Source organism: Gekko japonicus, unplaced genomic scaffold (genome assembly GCF_001447785.1).
Source record: "Gekko japonicus isolate JY-2015 unplaced genomic scaffold, Gekko_japonicus_V1.1 scaffold2608, whole genome shotgun sequence".
Classification (NCBI taxonomy): domain Eukaryota; kingdom Metazoa; phylum Chordata; class Lepidosauria; order Squamata; family Gekkonidae; genus Gekko; species Gekko japonicus.
In genome coordinates this window covers 137593-160739 of record NW_015165900.1, presented here as the reverse complement: position 1 = coordinate 160739, position 23147 = coordinate 137593, and the positions used below count along the sequence as shown (strand labels likewise).

Below are 23147 nucleotides of genomic sequence, written 5' to 3'. Positions count from 1 at the left end.
CTGTGCCCCCCCTGCTTCTTAATACCCTGACCCTCACTATTACAGGAGTTATTTTATGGTCTTTTGCCAAAAAGATGTAGGCTCACTGTTGTTAGAGGTAATTACAGGGAAGGTAGCTCCTCCCCAGAGCATTTCTCTCTCTATCGCATCAGGTGCAATGAAACTGAATTTGGTCACAGCTAAACTAAAATCCATAGCAGACAGGTCCTATGGGATTTGTGGCTGTGCTGAACTTTTTCTGAGCTGATTTCCCCCTTTATGAAAATGGATATTTCTAGATTTATTTGTTAAAAAACCAAACAGATTTGACTTTCCATTGTTTCCTATTCCTTTTCATGCCTGCTTGCACCAATTACTCCTCTGGTCTAGCACTGTTCCTACATGATTTTTTGGTCATATAACGTTAACGATTGACTGTTGAATAGTGAGAAAATCGTGGTACTACTAAGTGTCTCCTTCCTTCCTTCCTTCCTTCCTTCCTTCCTTCCTTCCTTCCTTCCTTCCTTCCTTCCTTCCTTCCTTCCTTCCTTCCTTTCTCCCTCCTCAAAGGGTCTTAAAGCAGACTACTTTGCACAATATCACATACCATGTTCAATTCAACAGTATCAAAGAGAGAGTTTGCCTATTTAACAGCAAACATGCATGCCTACATCACAGATCAAAGGAGATCTGCAAAAATCAGTGCTAAGGAATAATCAAAACTATATGTAAAAGTGAAGTGCTGATATTTTTCAAGAGTCATAGCAAAAGTTTAAGAAGCAGAAGCAGTTTTTCCCAATACAACTAATGCATAGCCATAACTACCATCAATCGTTTGCTAGTAATTTGCTATTACTAGGCAAAAGAGAAGACATTTTCGAGAAAACATGGTCAAGACTTTACAAATGGATTGATTGGCACCTTAAGTGACTCATGTTATAACCATTAGAAAGCACAAATAAAAATAGTAATAGAAATAAAATGTTTAGTTCGTATATGTGTTTATATAAAGTAACAGAATAGGTGCAAAAAATACTACTATATAAAAAGGGAAACTTCAAGCACAAACAATGAAATGTACTCCAGCTCAATGTTCTATTTTGTTTGTTTCTGTGTGTTGGTGTTACGTGTTGGAAAATAATAAAATTATTTAAACGACAATCTTTTGGTGGAAAAAAGATAGATGTGTATCATGTATAAATGTGGGTGACATGTTTCAAACAAAAACACACCGATACTGTTCTGACCTCTCCCATATATGTGTGTGTGTGTGTGTGTGTGTGTATGGGATCTCTGTCTGTCTGTCTGTCTATCTATCTATCTATCATCTATCTATCTATCATCTATCTATCATCTATCTATCTGTTTTTCCATTACCGATCTAAACTGAATGTTATTTATTGTTGGCCTGATTTCAAGTAAAGCGATAAAGGGACAGGGGTTTCATATAGCAAATTTCCTTCTGTTAATGAGCTGTTTCTGAAGCACTATGGTCATTTTAAACAGTACCATTTTACCCCCACACAATCTTCCTCTGGCTTTTTTTAATGTTCTAAGTTGAACACTATAGCACTAAATCAATACAGCACTCTAGTGCTATAGCAGCACTATTGAGATTCCTTGACTCCATTGACTCAATGGAGTCAAGGCATCTCAATGGTGCTGCTATAACATTGAAGTTCTATATACCGCTCAACTTAGAACATGAAAAAAAATTCTGAGGAAGATCATACTGCAAAAAAAGGGTGGTGAAAAATCTAGAACACAGCAAATAACTTTATATCGAGATGGATTGAAGTTTGTGTAATAGAATTCAACAAATTTGGCAAGATTGGTTTGACTGCCAGATTTGCCTTGAGAAAGGATGGAAAAGGGGATCTTTAGCTGGCCTGTTGGAAGTCTTGACAGTTGCTACACTTGGACTAAACATACAGCAGGAAAAAAACGGATAAGGAAATAATTAGAACTGAATTTTGGCATGCGTACATTATTTAAAACATTTATCTGTTATTAGTTGCTGTAGATTTTCAGGGTTGTGTGGCCGTGGTCTTGACATTGTAGAACCTCACGTTTTGCCAGTAACTGTGACTGGCATCCTCAGAGGTATAAACACAGAAACTAATGCACTCTGGACATGAAAGCCTTCGACAACATATTTAGCTGTTATACTTTTTGCATGTAAATGTTTGTATGAATGTGCTTAAAAAACAATATAATTGACTGTACAATGTTACACTGAATAATTATATCACAATTGAATATTGGTTGTTCTTAACTAATACACAAGACAAGCCTGTTGAGTGTGTCATGCCTCCTTACACAAGTTCCTCAACTTCTTCCAGATGTGGATATCTTGTAAATGTTATCAGCTCAGGGGTGATGTAGGTCTGCGAGATGATCCAAAACCAAACAAAGGTTTAGTGGAAAAGAGGGCCAATATTAAAACCCATTGATAAAAAGAAGTACATGTATTTATTAATAATATCAAGTTAAAACATATATAGGGGCCCAATTACAGACAATATACATAAACCATAATCATAACCAGGGCTAAAAAAATGACCTGACGCGCTTCGGCCGGATCGGCCTTCCTCAGAGGTCATACAAGTGTGGCTAGATGGTAAATAGTTACACTCATAAAACACAATAAAAAATGTATACAAAATATAATTTCAATCAGGACCATAAAGGAAATTGTTCAGTAAAAACATACCCAGGCACAAAGTGAATATGCGCATACAATCTTTTTAGTGCAATCACTAGCCCAGTAGATATAAAATCAACCTATGGTCCACAAATAACCTTCTTAGATTGTGTTGCCACAATAATTACTATTTCTCCTGAACTGAAACAAACCAAAACACAATAAATCGTATTCATGGCATCAACTTCCACCCTATATGTGGAGGGGAGCGGCAGCAAACATCAAGAATACATGTTTTCCTTAAATTCTGCTAAATAAAATTAATGCTGTTGGATGAATGCATTGGGCCCTGGGAATGAAGGAAGCTGAGAGGGGGTCCTGGAGTCACTCTGACATTCTGTTATTTGCTTAACTTAGGCCCTGGTCACACGGGCCGGATATCGGGGGGGGGATGGCAAATTGCTCTGGTGCAGTTTGATCCATGATTATGTGATCAGATGAACCAGCAGCACACCACGGGTCCTTCCCTCGGCACCGGCACATAAAGTGGTTTAAAACATCATTATTTTTAAAAGGATCTTTTTTCCAGTTCAAAAAGTTTCTCTTACTTCAAATCACCAGAAATGTCAAAGAAGTTTTGGAAATAATTCAGACCCGCCTTGCCAGACTCTACTTTGTGCACCTTTGTAAGACTGGAACAAGTTAGGCTTCTGTGTGGGTACAAACTGACATATACCATTTTAAGAAAAAGTGAAAAATGTAATTTCACTTTTTGCAAACAGACATTTATTAAAGAAGAACCAGAAAACTAAGCACAAGTTGCCTAAGAGCTACTGAGCAAAAGGAAAATAAAAGGGGCAATAAAATGTAAAATGGAAAAACCCATTTATGCTAGGTTATATTGATGATATGACATAAGAACTCCCAGAATTTTGGAAGATCGTACTGCAAAAAAAAGAGTGTGGGAAAATCTAGAACACAGCAAATAACTTTATATCAGGATGGATTGAAGTTTGTGTAATAGAATTCGACAAACAAATTTAAGAAGATTGGTTTGACTGCCAGGTTTGCCTTGAGAAAGGACAGAAAGGGGGATTTTTAGTTAGCCTCTTGGAATTCATGACAGTTGCTACACTTGGGCTAAACATACAGGAGAAAAAACTGATAAGTAAATAATTAGAACTGAACTTTGCACCAGTACATTATTTAAAAATTCATCTGTTATACTTTTTGCATGAAATGTTTGTATTAACGTGATTGGGAAACAATATAATTGGCTATACCATCCTTATTCTATTTTCAAGAGGTTTTGTTGTGTGTGTGTGTGTGTGTGTATACTTATTTCCACCAACAGGGGGCTCACTCTCCCCCAATAACTTTTCCTACATAGTCAGTAGACTTCCAGGGTTTGTAGAAAAATCCAAAAACTAAAAAAATCCCTTCAGGGACAGCTGAATTCCCCCCAAAACCTTTTGAAATGGCCTCTGCAGGGATTGCCAGGCTGGGGGATTTCTAGAGATTTTGTGGTGGACTCTAAGGAGGGCTGGGTTTGGGAAGGGAGAGGCCTCAGCTGGGTATAATGCCACAGAGTCCACCCTCCAAAGCAGCCATTTTCTGCAGGGAGATAGACCTCTGCTGTCTAGAATCTAGTTGTAATTCTGGGGGGTCTCCAGGTCCCATTTGGAGGTTGGCAACTCTAGGCCTGGCAGTAGTCTAGGGTTGCCAGGTCCCCCCCCTCGATTTGCATGACTCACCTAGCCTCAGGTGCTTGCTACTGTTCATCAGCAGCCACCCTATGAAAGCCAGTGAGGTGCAGCAGTTAGAGCTTCAAAGTAGGGTCTGCAAGACCCAGGTTCAGATCCCCATCTTTCAGTGGAAGCTGGCTGTGTGATTTTGGATCAGTCACAGATTTCAGCCTAACCAACCTCACAGGGTTGTTGTGCAGATAAAAAGGAGGAGGGAATAATGAAAGCTGCTTTGGTCCCCACTGTGGAGAAAGACTATAATTTTCCTAGGTAGAGGCTGGGGGGTGGAGATGGAAAGCAGAAGACAGAGAGGCAGATAAAGGTAGGTTGGCTGTTGGGTGGGAAGGAAATAGGGTTGCCAACTCCAGGTTGGGAAATTCTTGGACATTTGTGGAGTGGAGCCCGGAGAGGGAGGGATTTGAGGAGGGGAGGAACTTTGGAAAGCAGAAGACAGAGAGGCAGATAGGCTGTTGGGTGGGAAGGAAATAGGGCGGATCTCCCAGCTACAGAGATTAATTCACATTAGGGCTGCCAGCTCCAGGTTGGGAAATTCCTGGCTGTTTGAGGGGTGGAGCCTGGAGAGGGTGGAATTTGAGGAACGGAGGCACTTTGGACTGGTGTAATGTCATAGACTCCACCCTCCAGCCATTTCCTCCACGAGAACCACCATTGCCAGCCTCCAGGTGAGGACTGGAGATTACCCAGAATTACAACTGTTGTCCAGGTGATAGAAATCAGTTCCCCTGGATAAAATGGCTGTTTTGGAGAGTTGAGTCTATGGCATCATACCCTGCTGAGGCTGCTTGCCACCCCAAGCATCACTGTCCCAAGGCTCCACCCCCAAATCTCCAGAAATTTCCCAACCTGGAGCTGGCAGCCCTAAGGTAAATTGATCTCTGTAGCTGGGAGATCCATTGTGATTCCCAGACCACTGCCACTGCTCTACGGAGTGGGGGATGAAGCAGAAGGAGGCTGGGAGAGTGATGGGGGCAGAAAGGAAGAATGATGGGGTGGGGGCAGAAAGAGAGAGAAAGAGTGATGAAGTGGGGAGGCAGAAAAACAAAGAGAAAGATGACAGGTCAGAAAGAGAGAGGAAGTCACATGCATGGAGGCGAAATAGAGAGTAAGAAAAGGGTGGCAGAGGGGAGAAATAGTGTGAGAGAGGTAGGGGTGAGGAGAGGAAGCAAAGGTGTGATGAATGAAATAAGCATCCTGCAAGTTTCTTGCAGGTCTCCACTTGTGTTATACTAATTATATCACAGTTGTATATCGGTTAACTAATCCATAAGCCAAGCCTAGTTTAGTGAGTTGTGCCTCCTTACACAAGTTCCTCAACTTCTTCCAGATGTGGATATTGTGTCAATGTTATCAGCTCAGAGGTGATATAGAACTGAGAGATGATGCCACCAATGTTGAGGTCTCCTAACTGACAGTACCTGTGCAGAATAGAGAATTACTGAACATGCAATACAAATTGATGCTTGAGGCATCAGCACCAATAACAACCCCACAAGTGCCAATGTCTTGCATGGAAACCTTCCTTCTGGACTCCAGTTCACTTGTTTCCACTTTGCCATTACAGTGCCTTTGGTAGTACAGCCTCACTCAGACTCTAGGTTATTTTTTAGTATGGGCCATTAAAGTATGTTACTATAAAGTATGTTACCATGTGTTACCATGAGACAGAGATAGAAAGACAGAGAGAGAGTGTCGTCCTGGGTAGTATTTTTTGCTCAAATATTGGGGTGTACAAGGAGAATGGAAGCAGAAAATTTGTTCCAGAACATCTGTTCCCATCTCTATCCTTCCCCCCCCCCATGATAGGAAGCATGCCTACAGTAAGAAAGAGAGACAGCAGAAGGATAGAACAGCAAATGTGTGTCTTCAGGGGGTGTTAAACATAGGTGACCAGGTCCTCTACCCAGCATTCTGCCTGCGCTGCAGACTAAGGAAAGAAACAGAGGCAGAGCTTTATGTCTTACCTCCTCCCCCTGAGAAATTAAACAGCAAACAAACATACACAGGGACATGTTTATGCATGTAATTTAGAAAGAGAGAGAGAGATCAGAGATAAAAGGTTAGAGAAAGAAAGAAAGAAAAAAGAAAGAGAGAAAGGGAGAAAGAAAAAGAGAAAGAAAGAAAACAACATTAGCTTAAGAATGCAGATTTTTAAAATTTCATTCATTTCCCTTCACTGGCCTTTTCTTTTTATTCATATCAGGTCTCAGCACAATGATGTAACACTTGGGGCAAAAGATGCAGCCCAGTAACCCAGCACTGGAGGCTAAAATAGAGAAGATCTCCACAGCTACCATGTATTTCCCCTTGGTGCTCAAGTAGGCTGGAACAAAGGACAGCCATACACTGCAGAAGACCAACATGCTGAAGGTGATGAATTTGGCTTCATTGAATCTGTCAGGTAATTTCCGGGCTAGGAAAGCCACCGTGAAGCTGAAAATGGCCAGAAAGCCTATAAAGCCCAGGACACAGAAGAACATGGTCACTGACCCATCATTACATTCCAGTACAATTTCTTCAATCACTGAATGCATATCAGAATCTGGGAAGGGTGGAGAGGTTGCTAACCACACAGAACAAATCATGCCTTGAGAAAGGGAGCAGGAAATAACCATGGAACTGGCTAGTCTTTTCCCCACCCATTTTCTCATTTTGGATCCTGGTTTGGTCGCCATGAAAGCTAAAACCACAGTGATTGTTTTGGCCAATAGGCAAGAAACTGCAACTGAGAAGATGATGCCAAAAGTCATTTGTCGAAGGAGACAGGTCATCTTTCCAGGTTGGCCAATGAACAGCAAAGCACAAAGGAAGGAGAGCAGGAGGGAGATGAGGAGTGTGTAGGTGAGGTCCCGGTTGTTGGCTTTAACTATGGGAGTGTCCTGGTGCTTGATGAAGATCCCAAGCACTACAACTGTGAGGAAAGATAATGAAAAAGCAAAAATAGCCAGGATAATGCTCAAAGGTTCCCCATGAGACAAGAAAGTGATCTTTTTTGGAAGGCATGAATCCTGGTTACTGTTTGGATAATGGTCTTCTGGACACTGGAAACAGGCGTCCATGTCTGTAAAAGAATATGGCAGTTTCTTGATTTCATATCAAAAGGTGTAAGACATTTTAAAAATAACTCATCATTATCAAGGCTGAAAATAAACTTCACAGGAAGTGTTACTTACCCTTTTTGTTTGAAATCTTCCCTTCTGGACATGGAAGGCAGTCATAGCAACAAAATGGTTCCCCTTCCTTCCTTGCTTTACTATGACCAAAAGGGCAATTTTCATTACACTGAGAAAGAGGTTGTGCCTATTCATTAGTAGAAGAGAAAAAAATGTTTTCCATATTGTATAGTCTGTGCAATTGTATATCAGTGATATGTGCAGTTAATAAAAGTGCTCAGTCTTGGAATGCCATTAAGGCATTTTGTCTACAAAGTATTTGTTGTACATGGGAAGAGAACTAACTCTGCTGACTGGTGGGTGAAAAATGTACCATCAATCAACATTGTTAAGCAACTCGCCTGTGAATGTGACAAAACCTGATTAGTACTTCTATGAACAGTCTTTCCACTTCTATTCATCATTACCTCAACTGAAGGGATTGCCCTTGAGATTAAGTGGGAAACTTTAATCCAATCTCAGCTACATTTATCATCCAGTTCCTTGTGCATCTTGACTTTAACAAGCCCTTCCTGGCAACAACCCCTCCACACCTATATGTAAGGCTTGTGGATATCTGTTTCAATGTATCTGAAGAAGTGTGCATGCACACAAAAGCTTATACCTGGAATTAAACATTGTTGGTTTTAAGATTGCCAGTGGACACAAACTTTGTTCTTGATTTAATTCAGATACTAAAGAATCAACCTCAAGTTGTTTTAAAAAAACTAACAACATGAATCTGACTCTTAACATGCTTTCACACTCTGGCTAATGTGTTCATGTGACTCATAATGTGAACACATGAAGCTTCCTTATACAGAATCAAACCATTGGTCCATCAAGGTTAGTACTGTCTACTAAGACTGTCAGTGGCTCTCCAAGGTCTCAGACTGAGGTCCGTCAATGGCCTCATCCTTTAAACTAGAGATGCTTGGGATTGAATCTTGGATGTTCTTTTTGACAATTAGGCGTTCTACCACTGAGCAACATCTCTTCCCCCTTTATGTGCATACATTCTACCTGGTTAAATCTGCGAGGCCACGTGATAGCATCTTCATGCATCACAAATGGTTCTTCTGGGCATGCCTTTTCGTCTATCTGACCAACTTTGACTCGAAGGAAGGACTGGTTTGGGAATGTGACCCAGTTGATTATGTCAAATCCAGCTACCAATTCGCCATGTTGATCAAAGGAAATGGTTTCACCACTACTGCTGTTAAATGACATTCTTCTAAGAAATTGGTGAAGCTATTTTTTGCACAGAGAAAGAAAAATACATTAGGAGGAAAAGACGCTTTAAATCTTCAACAAGGAAGTGCTATTTTACACCTGCAGGCTATTTTAATAAAGGCATGCCACATTTTGCCATGGTTGCAATGTTCGACATCAACACCAAGGAAAAAAAGGATTTAAAAGTACAAACAATAGATTGTATCCAGTGGATCTTTTCTACCAGCAGAAGGGCATTTGTGCCAGCAGATGAGGGGAGCCAATTCTTGCCAATGCCCAACTTTCACTGCAGATGTCCACATCATAAATCAACATTATATGTGTTTTTTAAATGAAAATGACATAGGTTGTCCATAGAATATTCATAACTACCTGTTCTGAGGGTGTAGCCTGGTCACATCAGCACCTCTCAGAGGCATTGCCATACCTCTGTTGAAGGCCTTTCCCTGTGGGGTGCTCTAGCTCTGCCTCTCCCTAAGAGCAGCCAAGAGGAGCTAACAGAATGCTGATGGGAGAGAGATAGAGCCCTTGAGCGACAGATAGTCAGAGACAGAGAACATCTGGTTAAGAGCTGATAAGTCTGTGCTAGAGAGAGGTAGGAGAGTAGCCGGTCATTGGCCGAAGAAAAGGTGTCTTGTAACCAAGAATCATACAGAGCTGAACTGAATTGGAGATCAAACGTATAAGTGCTGGGAAATGTATAAATATTTATGAGTTACTCTCTTGTGGTGTTTATTTATTTATTAGTTCAACTTATAGACTGCCCTCACCTGTCCACAGGACTCAGGGAAGTGAACAACTGAAATAAAATATTAAGAGGTGAATTAAAAACAATTTTATAAATAACAATACAAACAAATTCAGACGGAACTAGTGTAGACAAAATTATATTCATATACTATTGGAAGGAGGAGAGAAACAAGAGAGGAGGAAGGAGGGAACCAGGCTAGATGGAGACCATTGTTGTCCTCAACTGTTGACCTGGGGAAACACCTCTGCCTTACAGGCCCTGCAAAACTGCATTAGGTCCTGCAGGGCACAGATCTCATTTGCCAGAGAGTTCAACCAAGTTGGATACAAGGCTGAAAAGGCCCTGGTTCTGGTTGACAACAGCCGGATAGTTTCAGGACAGGGATCAGCAGTAAGCTGTTCTTGGCAAAGCCAAGGTGCAAAGCCAAGGGGTATACCAGGATCCCATAAATACGTTATTCATTTATTTATTATTCAAATTTATATCCCGCCCTCCCCAACGGGCTCAGGGCGACTAACAATAAGGGCATAAAGCCATAATAAAAAAGTTAAAAGCAAAATAAAACAATACAAAATTACAATAAAGTGCTGGTGCTCTGAAAGATCATAGTTCCAAGATGGGTTCTGGAAGATGGACCCAGAACAACTAAGCAAGTTCCAGGACAACACTGCCCTCCAATCTTCAGCCCAAGGCCATCATGCACCCTGATGGCAGCCTGCACTTTGCAGTAGCGGTGCAGTGGTAGTACAATGGCGGCAGCGACTCCTACTTGGAAGCCTGGTGGAAGAGCTCCATCTTGCAGGCCCTACGGAACTGCACAAGGTCCCTCAGGGCCTGGAGCTCCTCCGGGAGCTCATTCCACCAGGTAGGAGCCACCACAGAAAAGGCCCTGGCCATGGTCACTGCGAGTTTGACATCCCTGGGGCCTGGGGCAACCAAAAGATGTTGGGCCCCTGACCGTAGTGCCCTTGGGGGAACATATGGGGAAAGGCGGTCCTTCAGATATGCCAGACCCTGGCCATAGAGGGCTTTAAAGGTAAGAGCCAACACTTTGAAGTGGATCCGGTACGCTATTGGCAGCCAGTGCAGTGCCTTAAGCACAGGGCGGATATGGTCTCGCCTAGAGAGACCCATAAACAGCCTGGCTGCCGTATTCTACACTAGCTGCAGCTTCCGGATTTGGCTAGGTCGTGGCAAGACAGGAAGGGAGCAGTTTCCTGACCTGGCACAGCTGAAAAAAAAGCTAGTCTGGCAACGTTTGTAATCTGGGCCTACATCAATAAGGAAGCATCCAGAAGTACACCCAGTATCCTGACAGTCAGCTCAAATGTTAGAGGCACACCATCAAGAGCCGGGCATTGGCGCCCTATCCCTAGACTCCCACCACCCAGCAACAGAACCTCCATCTTAGATGGATTCAGTCTCAGCTGGCTCTGTTTTCACCTTCTTATCATGGCCTCCAGTCCCTGAACCAAATTTGCCAGGGTGGTTGCTGGCTGACTGACTTTCACAACATTGGGGTGAGCCCCCAATGTTTATTGGCTGAGCTGGCAAAGAATAAAAGGAATTTAGTTGTGTTCAATTGGGAATTAACCCCTTTTGGTAGCATAGTTTTAAGGCACTACAATAAATAATAAAGTTCAGTTCTGGGCCAGTTCTATAAAAACAGAATTTAGAAATTCATTTACAAAAGGAGAACATATATAAAAACATACAAGTAGGGGGAAAAGGTGTTTACACTGAAACAAAGACAAAACAAGGAACCTAACTGACTAGCTTCTAAACACTGACCCTGAGCATTAGTCTTCCCAGCAGTATAAGTGCCGAAGAGAGTAAAGACTTCTCCTTCCAGGTTTACAAGCTCTTCCTGAGGTTATGTAGAAGGTTATGCAAAGTCCTCTTCATCCATCTCTGGTGTATATCCTAAGCTCTTCTATTCCTCTGTTCTTCCTCACTCCTGCCTTTATACTAGTGCAGCTGTCAGTTCCCTAATTGAATGACCAATCAAACTGATCAGTCAATTGATCTAACTGATCTAAGCTGAATATAGATCTTCAGCTGTAAAGATGGTCTACTGTCAACCAATTAGTTTGACAGCTCCCAGCTGGCAGCTATCATGCTGAAAGGCAACTACCTGCAGAGGCTCATTCGGTAAGGCACATCATGACTTGGAAACAATCCAGACACTTACAAAATGACAATTCCAAAGAAAAATGCAAACAGGTACTGAGTACTCACTTTCGCGAACACCGGCCATCAACAGATAAAGCTGGGTGTCATCTGCATACAGGTGACAACCAGGCCTGAAACTCTACACCAGCTGGGCAAAGGGGAACATATAGATGTTAAACAACATTGGAGAGAGGATTGCTGCCTGAGGGACTGAACACACCAGGGGGTAAAAAAGAGACACTCCCTCTCTTAGCACTACCCTCTGTCTCCAACTTTGGAGACATGAGGCAAGCCATTTCAAGGCCATCCCACAAACTCCTGTGTCAGGGGGGTGTTAAGCATTCAGTAAAATTAACTCCTTTTGTTTGTTTAACCCTGTCAACTGGATGCATATTGTCTCAGGGAAATAATAACACATACACACATGCAAACATCTGTAAAGTCTCAGTAGCTGTAAATACAGAGATCAGTAAATAGATGGTGGAAGTGTGAAAGGGAGAGTGTCTGTTTCCCAGCCCAACAGTTGTGTCTGGGTGAGGGATGTAGACATAGGGAACTGGCCTGTGCTGTCTGGTGATGTCTCTGGGAAGAAGGAAAGAGGGGACTCTGTGTGTATATAAGTATCCAGGCTCTCTATGTATTAATCTACAGAGGTTAGATGGGTGGCTATTTGTGACCCCCTAAAATGCTTGCATCTGTGTGAAAGGAGTTCTGTTGGGAGATAGTGTGTTTAGGTGCCAGGTAGACGCCTGCCACTGTTTAATCCCCCTTTACAATCCCATCACACTCCAGATATTATTATTCTAGATGCCACTACCAAGGTATTAATTTATGGAAGTGGAATACCTTGTATTTTCTCTCCCCCTGGCTTGTACAAGGATGATTCTAAATTCCTCAGGCTTTCTTTCTGTAAGCCATGTTACGTAGCAGACTAGGGGTAGACAAAGGCACAAAAGACCCCTCCCTCCTTGAGTCCCTCATTCTAGAATACTCTTCATATAGAATTGGGGATAAAAGCAAACACTTCTTAAAGATAAAAGGTTTGGGGTTGGAATCCAGGATGTAGCAACATACATATTTCCCTCTAAGGCAGTTGGGGTGGGAGGTTAAGCATTGACATTAATAATCTGGCTCAAAGTTGGTAAAGTATAGAGAGGGCACTCACAAATAAATATAATCCCTAATGCATTTGGATAGTCAGGCAGTTGGTTCCCTATCTCACTCTTTGGGATTTAGCTGCAGTGATCCATGCAATGGTCACTTCCAGGCTGGATTACTGTAACTCGCTCTAGGCAGGGCTACCCTTGGGCCTTATCTGGAAATTGCACCTGGTGCAGCAGCATGCCTCCTGACAGCGATGCCTCTGTTTCAGCCCATGTTGTGCCAAGTACATTGGCTGCTGATCGAACACCTGATCCATTTCAAGGTTATGGCTTTTACCTTTAAAGCCCTATGGGGCCTGGGACAATCATACCTACAAGACCGCCTCTCCCTATGTGAGCTCTGGAGAGCTTTACACTGTTATCATCAACACCTCCTGATGATCCCTGGCCCGAGGGACATCCACTTATTTTTATTTATTTTTTATTTTATTATTACATTTCTATCCCGCCCTTCCCCGTGAACGGGCTCAGGGTGGCTCACATTCAGGGGCGACATGTGCCCAGGCATATAAAACATATAAAAACAAGATAAAACAATTCATATTACAATTAAAGTGCTCAAAACATATCATTCCTGCAGTCAAATAAAGATGGCGCACTGTAGATGTAATGCTAGATACTGATTCAATGGTATCTGGTCTCCTGCATTGCTGTGGCTCTATCTCCATAAAGGGCCATCTACTGCCCCTATGTTACTGACAGTAATAGTTGGTGGTAGTGGTGGGCAGCTCCTAGTTAAAAGCCTGGTGGAAGAGCTCCATCTTGCAGGCCCTGCAGAACTGTACAAGGTCCTGCAGAGCCTTGATCTCCTCCTGGAGCTCATTCCACCAGGTAGGAGCCACCACTGAAAAGGTCCTGGCCCTGGTTGTGGTGAGCCTGGCCTCCTTGGGGCCTGGAATCACTAGACGATGTTGTGCCCCCGACCGTAATGCTCTCTGGGGTATGTGTGGGGAAAGGTGATCCCTCGGGTATGTTGGATCCTGGCCATATAGGGCTTTAAAGGTAAATACCGGCACTTTGAAACGAATTTGGTATGCTATTGGCAGCCAGTGCAGTGCTTTCAGCACAGGCCGGATGTGTTCCCATCTTGGGAGACCCATCAAAAGACTGGCCGCAGCATTCTGCACTAGATGCAGCTTCCAGATTTGTGACAAGGGCAGCCCCATGTAGAGAGCACTACTGTGGTCTAATCTCAAGGTGACCGTTGCATGGATCAGAGTAGCCAGGTCCTCGCAGCTGAGGAATGGAACCAACTGTTGGATCAGCCGAAGATGGCAAAAGGTAGCAGTGGCTGCCACCTGGGCCTCCATGGTTAAGGAGGGGTCCAGGAACACTCCCAAAGTCCTCACCTTTGGCATTGGCACCAGTGGTGCCCCGTCAAAGGTTGGGAGAGGGATCCTGATCCCCAGGCCTCCCCGACTCAGGCACAGGACCTCCGTCTTTGATGGGTTTAGTTTCAGCCGGCTCAGTCTAAGCCAACCAGCCACGGCTTGCAATGCCCAGTTCAGGTCTTCTGGGTCAGAGTCTGAGCGGTTGCCCAACACCAGATAGAGCTGGGTATCATCAGCATATTGGTGACATCCCAGCCCATACCTCTGGGCAATCTGGGCAAGGGGGTGCATATAGATGGTAAACAACATCGGGGAAAGCACTGCCCCCTGAGGCACACCACACTCAAGTGGGTGTCTCCTGGACTGTTGTTCCCCTAGTGCCACCCTTTGTCCCAGATCCTGAAGGAAAGAAGCAAGCCACTGTAAGGCAAGCCCCTGTATCCCCACATCGGCGAGGTGGTGGATGAGCAACTGATGGTCGACTGTGTCAAAAGCAGCCGACACGTCTAACAACAACAGTGCTGTGGAACCATTCTGATCCAGATGCCTCTGGAGGTCATCAGTAAGGGCAACCAGCGCTGTCTCCCTCCTGTGTCCCGGGTGGAAGCTGGACTGGAAGGGATCTAAGATGGAAGCCTCAACCAGGGCAAGGGCTTTCTCGGCCCTTGCCCCAACTAAGTGGAACATGCTCCCACTTGAGATCAGGGCCCTGGGGACCTATCACAGGTCCTCAGGGCCTGTAAAATGGAGCTATTCCACCAGGCTTTTGATTGAGGCAGAGGACGTTCAACCATTCTGGTGTCCCCTGAAAATGGCCCCTCTCCCAGTGCTTGCTGACAGATAATATTATTTGGCACTGGAGCAACTATATTCACCTGATATGAGGCATGAGGTTTGATTATATTTTTTATCATGTAATTGATTGTTTTATTGCTTTTACTGTTTTATTGTTTTACTACATGTTGTAAGCTGCCCTGAGCCCACATGTGGGATAGGGTGAGGTATAAACTGAATAAACAAACAAACAAACATATAAATAAATATTTTGCTAGTATTGCGACAATTTGTACCACCTTTTTTCCTCTTCTTGAAGAGGAGAGGATATTGAAACCTGGGTTTTGGCCACTGTGTGACACAGAGGGCGATTTCTCACGAGAGCTGCCTCGCAGCACAGCCGCCGTTTGCCCCGACACAAACATGTCAATTTCACTCCCGAAGCTCCAGGGCTGCATTTTGACTCGCAGTTTCGCCCGATTTCCTCCGCAGTTTCATGATCCTGTTTTTTTAGGATCACCTGGGCCTCTGCGGAGGAAATCGGTCAAATGCAGCCCCGCAGCCTTGGGTGTGAAATTGACATGTTTGTGTTGGGACAAATGGCGCTGCGCTGCGAGGCAGCTCTAGTGAGAAATCGCCCAGAGTGTTGAACAAGATGGGCCAATGGCCTGATCCAAACATGGCTTCCCTGGCTCTTCAGAGTATGCTTCCAGCAACTGAACAAAAGATCTCCCACCCCCAGGACCTTCAGCAGAATTTCATAACAATAGATTCTTCACTGGTACATGACCTACTCATTAGAACATTTTACAAAAAAGCAATTAAGTATGGAAACATTACACAAGCAAGCCTACAGAACCAACAATGAAAATAAGAATATCAAACCTGTTGACAAAATCTGTAATAAAATCATCCATCTATTCATTTATCCATCTGTGCCATGTAACTCTTCAAAAAAAGAAAGCTAGAAGTCTCAAAACTGGCCACTGGCTTCAAAATGTTCATGGGAGTCATAATGTCAAACATGAAAGGAACCAGAGCATCCTGATTGCATAATTTCCAGAAATACCCACCAACCCCTGCTTTATGCATGGGGAACTATTGTTGTCTCCAACAGGCACAACTCATCAGAAAATAAAGCTGGGTATTTCAAAACTGACCAACAAGTTCAGGTTAATGACTGGAGTTGCACTGCCAGAAGTGAAAGGAACTAGGACATCCTGGCCCACAATATCTACAGAAGCTCCCAAATGCCATTTGCAAAGGAAGTTATGGTTGTATTAGTTGGCCCTTAATGTTCTTTGCAAAGGAAGCTAATCTGACAAAGAGTTGGCCTTCCATAGTAACTGGCTGGCTGCTGTATGAGATAGGATGCTCAACTAGATGGACCACTGGTCTGATCTAGCCGAGTTCTGCTCATGTTCTTAAATGTTCTTAACCTTAGGCATAACTCATCTACATTAAAAGGTCTCCATCCTTCCATCTGCGGAAGGCATAAGTCCTCAGAGAATAAAACTAAGCATCTCCAAATTGGCCACTGGCTTTTGGATGATCATGGATGTAGCACTTCCAAATATTAAAGTAATCAAAAAATCCAGACTTGCGCAATGCCCAGAAATTCCCACTCACACTCTTTACTATGAGAGCTCTGGTTGTCTGTGGCAGAAAAACTCACCCCAAAGTAAATCCAGGAGCTTCAAAACTGGCCTCTAGCTTCAGGATGATGATGGGAGTTGCAGTGCCCAAACCAGTGGTGATCAGAAACATCCTGGCCCAGGATATCTCCAGATCACTCCCCATTTTGCACTAGAAGCTAAGGTTGACTCTGGCAGGCATAACATGTCCATAATAAAACTGAGAATCTCTAAACTGGCCACTGGCTTCTGGATGATCATAGATATTTCAATGCCAAACATGCACAAACTTCCATCCCATGTTTTTCTATTGAAAGCTGTTATACATCTCATATACTGCAGAGATGTTCATTTGTTAGCCAAATTGCCTTAATTTCTTATTAATATTGGGGAAGTTATTATTATTAATTGGCAATAGGCAAATTAGGGAGTGAATACCATTGTATACAGAGGTTCCACCTTTCCAGTAGTGGCCAGTAACAGACACGGAGACTGTATTCAGTAAAATATGGTGTCTTTTACTATAAGATATTTATCATTCAAACAATACGCAAGCACACACACTTACACAGTACTAGGAAATAAAGATAGATAATAAGCACATTCGCATTAGCAGGATATTCGTTGTTTGGGCAATAGTTACCTGTCCTTGCTGATTGAGTTGTTCCAATGGAAGAAGGGAGGGGGAAGAATCAGATATAAGGGATGTGTTCTGAACCAGCAGAAACACGTGGAACTCTGGCTGCAGACCAAGAGTCAAAGATGGAGGGAGAGTATTGGGATAGCAAGCTGGACGTAAGGGGGATAAAGCTTAGATAGGGGTCGTAGTACACAGAGAGAGACCATGTGGTCAGGTATCACCTTTTATAAGGTGGGGGGGCAGGCTGAGCTTGCCACATCCTCTTGTGACACCTCCTGTTAATCTGTCCCACAAAACATACTATTGGGTAGAGGGAAAGTTGTAGTAGAGAGAGAGATCATGTGGTCGTGTATCACCTTTTATAAGGTGGTGTGGGGGGCAGGCTGGACTGGCCACATCCTCTTATCACACCTCCTGTTAGTCCATCCCATAAAACATACTATTGGGAAGAAGGAAAGAGGGAGGAGAGCTAGGGGGTGGTCAATATTGAGAACTAGTAACTTAATTTGGGGACTGGCACCTGGATGAAGAGTAACTGAATCATCGGGCTAGGGCTATTGTCTCTTGATGGCCCTAGCCGGGTTGTTGATGAGTGATCGATTAGTTGCCAAGCAACTGCAGGGAGAGCCTTTTGATTACGTGCAGAGTTGCAGGTAGCTGGAGGAGGGGGAAAAGGGCTGCATTCCTGTATCAGATGGAGCTCCTAATAGCATTTGGAGCTCTTTGTTCTCCTGCCTGGGCATGGCATTATGCAGGCTAAGGAACTAGTCCATCTCACAACAGGTAACAGGGCAGGTAACCTCGAAGAACCACTGGAACAGCAACACAAAGGAAGGTTTTCTTCTCTCAGGTGTGCAGTCTCAACTGACATCATGTTGGTCACCTCGCAGTTCAATCCCTTAATCATATCTTTGCATAATCCATTTTTATAACTTATGAGTTATAGTTCATAAGAGCACATTAAGTGCCTTGCAGGGCAACACATTTGTTATTCAAACTACCACTGTTGGACATCCTGATGGCACCTGGTATTTTTGGCCACTGTGTGACAGAGTGTTGGACTGGATGGGCCATGTTCTTATGTAAAATATTGTGAGCACAGCATGATATAGGCAAGTGGAGTGAAAAGGGACAGAACCCCTAGTTTAAACATAAAATACATGTTAAGGAAAACAAGTACATCCTGGTCAGTTCCAAATCCATTGGGTCTAAATTATAGGTCAAGAGTCCTTTGGTTTCATCCAAAGAGTGTTTTGTGTCTGACCGCAGAAAGGTTAAGAACTGGCTAGCAATATGAGAGAAATATTCTGTGTTCAGGTGCTGAAGGGCAGAGCAGAGGTTCGATTTGTTCTTTATTCCCCTCAGTCCTTCTCCTTTGAATATCCACTTATTATTCATCTACTGATGATTCATGGGGAAAATCTATTGATTTATCCATGTAAAAGTAATAAAAAGAGAGAATCAAACAATCTTATGTGCAACTAAGGAGGTGCATATACCTATGCTACAATACTGGTAATAGTAAATTGAGGTCATCAGATAAGACCAGAATAACCCAGTTGCCTAAGGATTAAAGGTAAGAAGGTCCCATGACTTGTAAAGTGGAGTCCATGACACAGCTAAGGTTTGGTAGTCTTGCCCGAATAAAAGCTTTCCACATATTGTGAATTCTAATGCTTCATAGACATGTTCAATATCATGAGATTTCCTAGATGCCTGTACCCCCCCTCTAAAAATCACCTGCCATGGATGTTGATTCAGAAGCTTTGGTCTCTCTGGATCAGCCATCCCTCTGTGTTTAGGTGTGGATGAATGAATGGCATGCAACGCATGTGCCACAGCATAAATGGCAATGTAGATGTTGTAGCTGTGGCTAGTCATGCTCATTTCAAAGATAGATCCAGGAAGTGTCCCTAGTTTCTCCTTTCCAGTGCAGATTTTCCCAAACCTTGTATCTGTTGTGGAATTGGGAAGAAAACAATTAAATACATGGTGCCAGAAGTCTTGGATAAAGCCATCATCTTTGTTTGAGAGAGGATTTCTGTCCTGAAGAAAGTCCCTGAATCCTAACACATCCTTTGAGTGGACTGCAAATGAAATGGCACCATGGAGAAAGTCTACACTCCAATCTCGTTGAAAAGTAAGTGATATAAAATCTATCTGGGCTGTCATAATCCAAACTTTACTTCTGTTTGCTATCGCTTCATCCTGAAATTCTGAAACGTGGTGAAAAATTCTCAAAATTATCATGGACGCAATTTCACCATGTACAACCACCACATTGGTAGTGCTTCCTTTGACAATATCATAAACTTTTAACCCATCTGCCACCATTTCACCAGCATTATTGGAAAAAGTTAATTTTGGAAATGTTTTTATGAAGTCAAAACAGATTCCTCTTTGGGAAAAAATGGGAATCACATTGTGCACAAAGCTTTCTCCATCTTCAGTGTCAGCATACATCACCCCAATCCATATCCACTTGAAATGCTGCAGTAACGTCAGAATCCCCATATATTGATGGGTCCCATTTGGAAACAGTTGATGGAAGAACACAGCTTCGATGTTGTTTTTCATCAATGGAGATGAGCCATATATGAGCTAAGGAAGAGAAGAGCAAAAGTGCAGCAATATTTCCCTTCTTTGACTTTAATTACTTCTATTTTGGAGTTTGTTTTGCCCTGCTGCAGTCTAAATCTACTGCTTCGCTTATGGATGCTCCCACCATTCTTCCCCCTGGTTGGACTGTACAAATGGGGTGACACAAATTACTTTCGGAAGCAAGCATCAGATTAGTATTATTATTATTTTATTCCATAGTTAAAAGCTAAGGGGGGGGGGGGAAGCTCCCATCAGTAACTTGAAGTGGTACATCCCCAGCCCTTACTGTTTGGATTTGTTAAATATATAAACTGGCTAGAAAGAGAAATATATAAACTGGCTAGAAAGAGAAAGATTCAACTTCCTATTAAAGGGCCTGAGAAAAACAGGAGGTTTCCATTCTGATGTTGGTGGACATATGCAAAAGAATGCCCATGAATGGTTTTTGTTCTTTCATAGCTTCGTTGGCTTGGTCAGAGCTTGACCTTCCAGCCACATCCAAGCTACACTTTGTTTTCCCCCAGCAATGCTTCTTTATTCTCTCCAAACCACAAAGCTACAGTCAAAAGTCAAGGGAAGCACAAAAGGCTGCTTCCAAGTACCCAGCTTACCTGTGGGATCTTGTACAGGCACAGGATGGTTGCCATGAAGGAGAAGATATCTGAATTTGGACCTCCAATTACTGCTGCCAGATTGTTCTGTGAGTCACATAGGTAGTTGGGGATCAAATTGCCCCATGCAGAGAGAATTTCTATTGAGGCACGATAGGTCCAGCTTGCAAGAAAATAGTTGTTGTGGATTTGGAAGCCCAGAGTAATGTTGGGCAAGAGGGTGGGATTTTTGTTGATCTCCTTTACAGCAAACACCAAAGCGAGGACATGCTGGTAGTTTTGAGTTAGTAATCTGTTAACATAGTTGTGCGGTGTGTCACAGTCCATCACATGAATATACACATTGCTACATTTTTTATTTGTTGCTTTTCGCCATCAGGTTACAACTGATTTATGGTGACCCCAAAAGATTTTCAAGGCAAGAGATGTCCAGAGGTGACCTGCTGTTCCCTGCCTCTATGTCATGGCCCTGGTATTCCTTGGTGGTCTCCCATCCAAACACTAGCCAGGGCCAACCCTTCTTAGCTTCCAAGATCTGACGAGATTGGGCTAGTCTGGGTTATCCAGATCAGAGCACATTTCTATTACCCTATGTAATAAAAATCACACTAAAATAGATTGTAGGTATCCAGTTTGCCTGTTGCCAAGGTAACTACCATGGCAGCTGAAGTCCCACAGAAGTAAGTAAACATCTAAGAGTTCACCAAGCAGTTTTAGAAGAGAGCTGGGACAGTGCAGAGATAAAAAGGGTTCTTTCCTTCAGCTACTGGGAAACCCATCAGCCAAAACACACCAATGTCTAGGGAGAACAGTAAAATTGCTTTGTATTTTATGTATAACAATTAGAAATCAGGATACACATTTTAATGATTGAGAGAAGACTTGGAATGCTGAACTTTGGGATCTGGGCCATGGGCCATGGCTCAGTGGTGGAACATCTGCTTTACATGCAGAGTTTCTATGCTCAATCCCCAGTAACTCCAGTTAAAGAAATCAGGTAGTAGGTTATGTGAAAGACCTCGGTCTGAAACATTGAAAGCTGCTGCCATTCAGAGCAGACAACACTGAGCTTGAGGAACCAGTGGTTTGGTTCCGTATGAGGCAGCCATGCGTGTTCATGTGTTGCCTCTTCAATCATCACTGACACTACCAGTACAATGATTTGGCAGTGCTTTTCAGATGCATCCTGAATTTCAGACTAGATGAATGTGACTACTTATATTAATAACAATTATAAATGCAGCACAGGAAATGTAGGTTACTCTAGCATGAACACATGACGTTACCTTCTATAGAGTCAAACCTTTGGTCTGCTGAGGTCAGTATTGTCAACTCTGGTCCCTGCCACACGGGGGGGGGGGGAAGTGGGGCAAAAGGGCAACTGTTTCAAAGCCACACCAAAAGTAACATGCGGCGGTGGGATCACATCGATCCCCTGAGCTGCCACGCATTACCTCACCGGCATGATCAGATGCCGGGGGAAGCCATGGTAGGGAGAGGGAGGCTGCCGAATTGCGCATGCATGAGCATGCGCAGTTCGGCCAGGAGCCTGGGATGCACCGGCAGAATAATGCGCCGGCGATCCCACGGCCGCACTTGCCGCGGCCTTTCGGGTAAGTCCACCTCACTAGGTGGGTTTTTTCCCAGCAGATTACTGGCATTAGGGATGGATCGGGGATGGGTGCACGCCGCTTCCCAGATGTTGCAGTGAGATCACACCCGTTTGCTGCGGCCCCGATCCGTCCCTCTCTTGGGCCAAACGCTTATGTGTGACTGGGGCCTCTGACTAGCAATCAGTCTCCAGGATCTCAGGTGGAGGTATTTCAGATAATTTGCTACCTGATCCCTTTAACTGGCAATTCCAGGGATTGAAACTTGGATTTTCTGCATGCAAAAGACATGCTTTACTACTGAGCCACAGCCAGTCCTCAACAACAGTAAAAAAAGATGCAATGCTACACTTCTCCAATTCCAATGATACCAACACTTCTTTCCAAGATCAATGGAATGGGAGCTTATTATCTGGAAAGATCTCTGATTTCATTAAGAAAAAGATAAACATACATGAGTTCATCAAACAGCTCCTGGAAAGGATATTTTGCAAATGTAATCTCTTCAGAGGTCATGGAAATCTGAGAAATAATGCCAGCAATGATGAAATCTCCCGGATGGTAGTATTTGTGAAGAACAGAAAGAGTCTTACAGGTGGTACATTTACAAATAGGAACCCTGCAAGCTGCCTGAAGCAGCAGCACCAATACTAAAACCAATGATACTATCATTTTGCACATAAGCCTTCATTCTTGATACTGGTTCCCTTTTTCACACATTGTCCACAAAGCATGACTCAGACACTGTAAGAGGCTCTATAGCTCTCACTGGATTGTGGAAAAGGAGAGCAATCAGCCTGGCAGCATTTTTGCTGTTTCCCAGCCCAGTTCTGAATAGCAAAAGTGCTATTAAGAGCTTTTTGAATCTTGGGTCATAGCTTTAGCTCGTGACCACTGGGATGCTGTAGCAATTCTGGGGATGGGGTACTGGGAGGAACCAATTAGTTTCATAATTAAATGGATGCAAGTAAGAGGTATGATGAAAACATGTTTTTCTCATCTTGGCAGGTCTTCTTCAGAGTTCAAGGGAATGACCCATAGAACAGTAGTGAAGTTACCTCCAGTAAGACAAGACCATCATAAAAAAAG

General features: G+C 43.3%; 1 protein-coding gene across 1 annotated transcript; it reads right to left on the bottom strand.

The window, feature by feature from the left end:
- Positions 1-6545: 6545 nt before the first annotated feature.
- On the bottom strand, positions 6546-22730 carry LOC107110566 (vomeronasal type-2 receptor 26-like). Its single transcript, XM_015411365.1, has 6 exons — positions 22515-22730; positions 20449-20628; positions 18977-19837; positions 8562-8789; positions 7560-7686; positions 6546-7447 (listed from the first exon to the last, which is right to left on the bottom strand). The coding sequence occupies exons 1-6, from the start codon at positions 22728-22730 to the stop codon at positions 6546-6548; spliced, it is 2514 nt and encodes an 837-aa protein (XP_015266851.1).
- Positions 22731-23147: the final 417 nt, after the last annotated feature.

Bases quoted from the DNA above. Each gene is read 5' to 3' on its own strand.
- LOC107110566 (XM_015411365.1), bottom strand. From the start codon at position 22,730: ATGATAGTATCATTGGTTTTAGTATTGGTGCTGCTGCTTCAGGCAGCT. The intron at 19,838-20,448 runs GTAAGCTGGGTA...TCTCTTCCTTAG, and splicing joins GCCTGTACAAGATCCCACAG to CTCATATATGGCTCATCTCC. The intron at 7,687-8,561 runs GTAGAATGTATG...ACTAATGAATAG, and splicing joins GGCCTCGCAGATTTAACCAG to GCACAACCTCTTTCTCAGTG.